The 4,848-nt window shown below is 34.8% G+C and overlaps 1 protein-coding gene across 1 annotated transcript in view; it reads left to right on the forward strand.

Moving 5' to 3' along the window:
- The first annotated feature begins 3,474 nt into the window (after positions 1–3,474).
- The window catches only part of LOC108685881 (pollen-specific leucine-rich repeat extensin-like protein 4), a 2,680-nt gene continuing 1,306 nt past the window's right edge, over positions 3,475–4,848 (forward strand). The window contains exons 1-2 of the mRNA XM_018190890.1: positions 3,475–3,780; positions 4,043–4,245. Coding sequence (XP_018046379.1) covers positions 4,051–4,245 — 195 coding nt within the window. The 5' untranslated portion in view covers positions 3,475–3,780; positions 4,043–4,050. The remainder of the gene's footprint in view (positions 3,781–4,042; positions 4,246–4,848) is intronic.

Consider the following 4,848-nt stretch of genomic DNA (forward strand, 5'->3'; position numbering starts at 1 on the left):
AACTTTACTGTTATTTTTATTTTCATTAGATTATGTAGATCTAAAGTAATATCCTAATTGGCCTATTGATTTATAAGTTAATAATTTATGTCTTACTGTTATTGTTACGGAATTTTATCTGTTGTAGCCCTAACAATAGCATTACCATACAAAACCAATAGTGAATGTCTTAATATAATCTCACATGGAAATGCAATCACGTGTTCTTTTTTTTATTTTAATAAGTTTCGAATATTAAATTATTAAAGTATAGAAAAAATAAGAGATGTACTTTTTTTTATAATCGTTTTTCCATTAAGGAAATCCTTCTTTTAAAAAATGAATTTTTTCTTTCTCAGTGAATATTGTTTAAATTAGAAATCTTATATCAGAATCTGGTTACAGGTGCTTTCATGAAAATCCTATGAGGGAGAAAAATGCATGTATACATTTTTTTTCTGTATTATCTCACTTTAACATATATACTGTGTCATTCTATAACTTTAATTGTAGCCTATTGAAATTGGAGAAGAACACTTGATTATGCTTCCTTCTCAGCTGTCGTAGCTCTCTATCCATCCTGTCATAGTATCTGCAGCAAAGTAACTGTTATTACACATTCTCTATCCGATTTTTATTATTTATAATATAACTGTTCGAGAAGATAATTTATTTTGAACATGATTGAAAGCCATTTGAAAAAAAAGGAAAAAGAAAGAAGAAACGAATATCGGGTATATTTACACGGTAAATGATCGTTTGTTTAATCTCAGGATGCTTGGTGAGATAATGGCGATATGCACGTTAATTATGATTTTGCGGGCTAAAAAATGAAAAACGTTATTAATTGTCAGAAAATATAAAAATTTTCGCAGCGAAGACGATGTGATTATCTGCCGATCCGAATCAACGTCCTGGGATTAAGGAACCTGGAGGACATGCATCTCTCTGACATCTTTAAAAGAGACTATATCTCCTGATTCAGTTGTAGCATTAATTGATATCATAGAGATAGTGAAACATGGCGAGATGACGCGAAATGGACAGATGTTGATCACCGTTTGTCACGCGAATGTATCTTATATCACGTGAACCATGATATAAGAATATTAGGTATACATTTTATACATTCATGACCAATTGGACTAATCAGAAATTTACTACCAATTACAATTAGTCTCAAATTATATTGCGCGTAATGTTATACCTGGCATTCTTACATTATGACGGGGATCATTATATGATGGATGACGAGAAGTGCGATAAGAACACAGAGCGCCGAAACATTGGTCGCTTTTTGCGTCGTTTCCATAGGGGTGCATCTCGGAGTGTTCTAGCACAAATGTATACTGCTGGTCATTAAAATTGTAATATCAAAATATATATCAAAATATGTCAAGTGATATATATTTATATGATAGATTATTTATGATACATGGAGTTTAAAATTACAGCTTGGTATTTTTATTAGAAGTATATTTTTATATTCTATCATATGATCTATCCATTCTGTAAATTTCAATATTTCAATACATTTTTTCCATTGTAATTTCAATGACCAACAGTGTGCCGAGAGCGTGAAGATGTCCTAGCGAGATGATACATGAGCTTAAAGAAAGCTCATCATCTCCATGTCTTCATTTCCGTCAACATTTTCCTCCTCAAGAGTTCTTTCTTTTTTTTTCCCTCTATCCCACCCTCTCCTCCCAAGAAGCATAGGACACGCTCGCGGTATATACGTTCCATGCATACGCACACTCATACATACACACGCGATATAATCTCTTTCTTTTTTTATCTCCTTATTATACACTTTCTGTATATCGACGATTTTTATATCGACGGTGAAAACGATCATGTTTAATAAATGTGCCTTGTGGATATATATATCTTTTTGCTTGCCGGGTTGGTGGACTCTTATCCTGATTATATTACGTTGCCCGGTGGTTGCACTCTTCGCGTCCGATCCCTTTGCGCCGTCTCGCTCTCCGCACTTCTCTGGAGCGAGACGAAGCGTTACTTGTAAGTGATAGAGTATGTGAGGAGGATATGGCTTTTCTTTAAAACGCAAAGTTCGAAACTTCCGAAAGATCTTGTTGGAATAGAAATTGAAGATTGCAACCACCGCGTATCTTGTTACGTTCTATACATTTTTTTTTCATTGGGCTCACAGGTATCTTTGGTATATCTACAAGTCAAGTTGGAGATTTCTGTGTCGTAACTCTTAGCTCTCTTTCTCTCATTCGTCCTCCTTGTTTTTTGTTCTGTTTTTCTTTTGCGTAAAATTCTCTCTCTCTCTCTCCCCCCCCCCTCCTTCCCCCCTTTCTGTCCATTTTTTTGACCTTTTTATCCGTGAATTTTCTCTTCTTTCTATCTCCACTTAAAAGACTGATCTCTGAGGCCGGTTCATAATTGGTTCTTACATTTAAGACCGTCTTAAGATGTTATAAGTCAATCACAGAACCGTATTAACATCTTATTTTTTATTACTTAAGACAACATTACTTAAGACGATTTTAAAATAAGATCGTCCGACTATTCTCCTCTCTCATTTCGTGATTACTCACTTTTTCAAGATGTTGAGAGACATTTATTCAAGTTAAATACTATCAAAAAGTTATTCTTCAATGTGGCCAATACTTACAAGTCGTTGCTTTTTGCTATGCCGATCATTCCAGCGGCCTATTAGAGACTAGTTAATAAATCTATTTATTCCTCCCATTGTGTTACACGTTTCCGCCTGCAAATGGCCCAATGCGATATGAATCCACGTTTTTTTTCTTCAAATTGTGCGAAATGACAGCCTGCCATTCGTATCATGTTTTTGCTCAAACCTATTTGCCTCAAATCATGGAACATGGAATAACTTTAAAATAATTGCTGTATGTGATTTATTTATTTTTCAGACTCTTTTAAATATCTAAGGAAGATAAATGATACGCACGTGGGCTGTACTTTTGTTACAAAAAGGCGCACGCAAAAAGGCTTTTTCGCTAGGCAAAAAAGAGAAGAGCACGAGAGAGAGAGAGAGAGAGAGAGAGAGAGAGAGAGAGAGAGAGAGAGAGAGAAGGGAGTGAAAGAGAGAAAGGAAGGAAAGGGGAGAGAAAAAGAGAGTGAGAATCTGCGTGTATCTGGTGATTTGGCAGAGGGGCGAAATCGCAAGTTGCTGCATTACATATTATATATATATATATAAAAAGATATACATTATACATCGTGTTACAATGGTGCAGTGTCGATTGCTGTTATGGTAGCGGGACCTACAAATACTAACTTCTGTGCTTCCAGGTAGGCCAAGTCCAAATCATTATTCCTTTGGATAACTGCATTCTTTGTACGTTTTGGGCACGCGCGAGCTTATTTTTCGCAAAGTTTTAAAGTAGTTTTTATAATACTTTTAAAACAATGAAAAGGATTATTTTTGATTGTTATCAGGTATGTATGTAGAATTGGATCGTCGCGCTGCGTCGCAGCGCCGATCAAATACTTAATATATGTGCATAAAATACATGTCTAACAGAATGTTTGCTCAAACCGTACTAAGATCAATCTAATTGAAAGTGAAATCGTGCAGCGTACAAAGATCTTAGTGGTTGTTTCATTAAAAAAAGAAAAAAACAGGTATCTCACTAATTCACTTTCATAGTGCGAAACACGCTGTTGAATATGGTCGACTGTATACTGGCGCATTACTAAATGAGAAACGCTTTGTGTGCTTCTAGAAACATCTCTGCGGATCTGCACGATGTCACTCGTCGTAATTATGGAGTGGTTACATAGTGGGCGCTCTTCTTTACGTTTGTACATACATAACGGACGATCGTGGGTACTGCGAGTCCCTTTTTTTTTCTATCAACGATACGTTAAGTTCGAATCCGCGATATTACAAACTATAAGAGATAACTGACTTCAAATCGTGATTATAAAGGTCAAAAAAAGAAATCCGTGAATCGCAGTAGATTCTACAAGCACGATTGCTTTTTTTCATCTGCGTTGATCTAATTAAGCTGCCCGGATCATTTCGATCGAACATTGATTGTCGTCCTTTTTCTTTCTTTCTTAGGGGGCACAATGTTGCCACCACCACCTGTGGCGATATTTCCGCCTGCAGCCGCAATGCTGTCCCGTGGCCCGCCGCAATTTGCAACGCCATATCCGCCACCCATTTTTTACTGGCCTTACCCTTCACCGCCGGTTAGCCCGACTAATTATTACACCCCCGCAAACGTCGGCGGTATCGCACCCATTCCTCAGCAAGCTGCTCTGGTGAGTAAATCCTCGTGTCTTTTTGAAATAAATCTTGTTCTTTCTTGTGCAGCCCCATCATTTATCTAGTCTTTTTTTTATAAATAATTCCAATGGAAATGTGTGAATTGTATATTCAGTATTTAGAAACTAAAATTAAACATTTTTTATATGTATACATTGTATGATATCGAAGATCAATAAGGAATCGAATTTGTATTTTATAGCGTTGTATCTTCACTTCTATCATTTAATATAATTCTTTTGTAAGTAGTGTTTATTACTTAACTTTATTAATTTAATAAGAATTTCTAGACTCAGAATTCTTTAGTTCTATAATTGTTTGAATTTTAATTGAGCCTTTGGTTCTATATGATTTTAATTAAAATTAAAATTAAAATTAAAATTAATTATTAAAAACTTCCAAAATGGAGATTCAAACAGTTAATGTTGTGTTTTTTAGGATAAGACACTACACGTCCAGCTCGTATTAACTTATTGTTAATTCTATATATATTACTCGCATAGAATATTTGTGATATTCTAAAATTATTTCAATTTTCATTATAATCTCTTTGATGTTTACAATTAAATAAAGATTGATAATATTCTATATATATCCTT

The sequence above is a fragment of the Atta colombica genome, unplaced genomic scaffold, assembly GCF_001594045.1.
Source record: "Atta colombica isolate Treedump-2 unplaced genomic scaffold, Acol1.0 scaffold161, whole genome shotgun sequence".
In the NCBI taxonomy this organism is placed as follows: domain Eukaryota; kingdom Metazoa; phylum Arthropoda; class Insecta; order Hymenoptera; family Formicidae; genus Atta; species Atta colombica.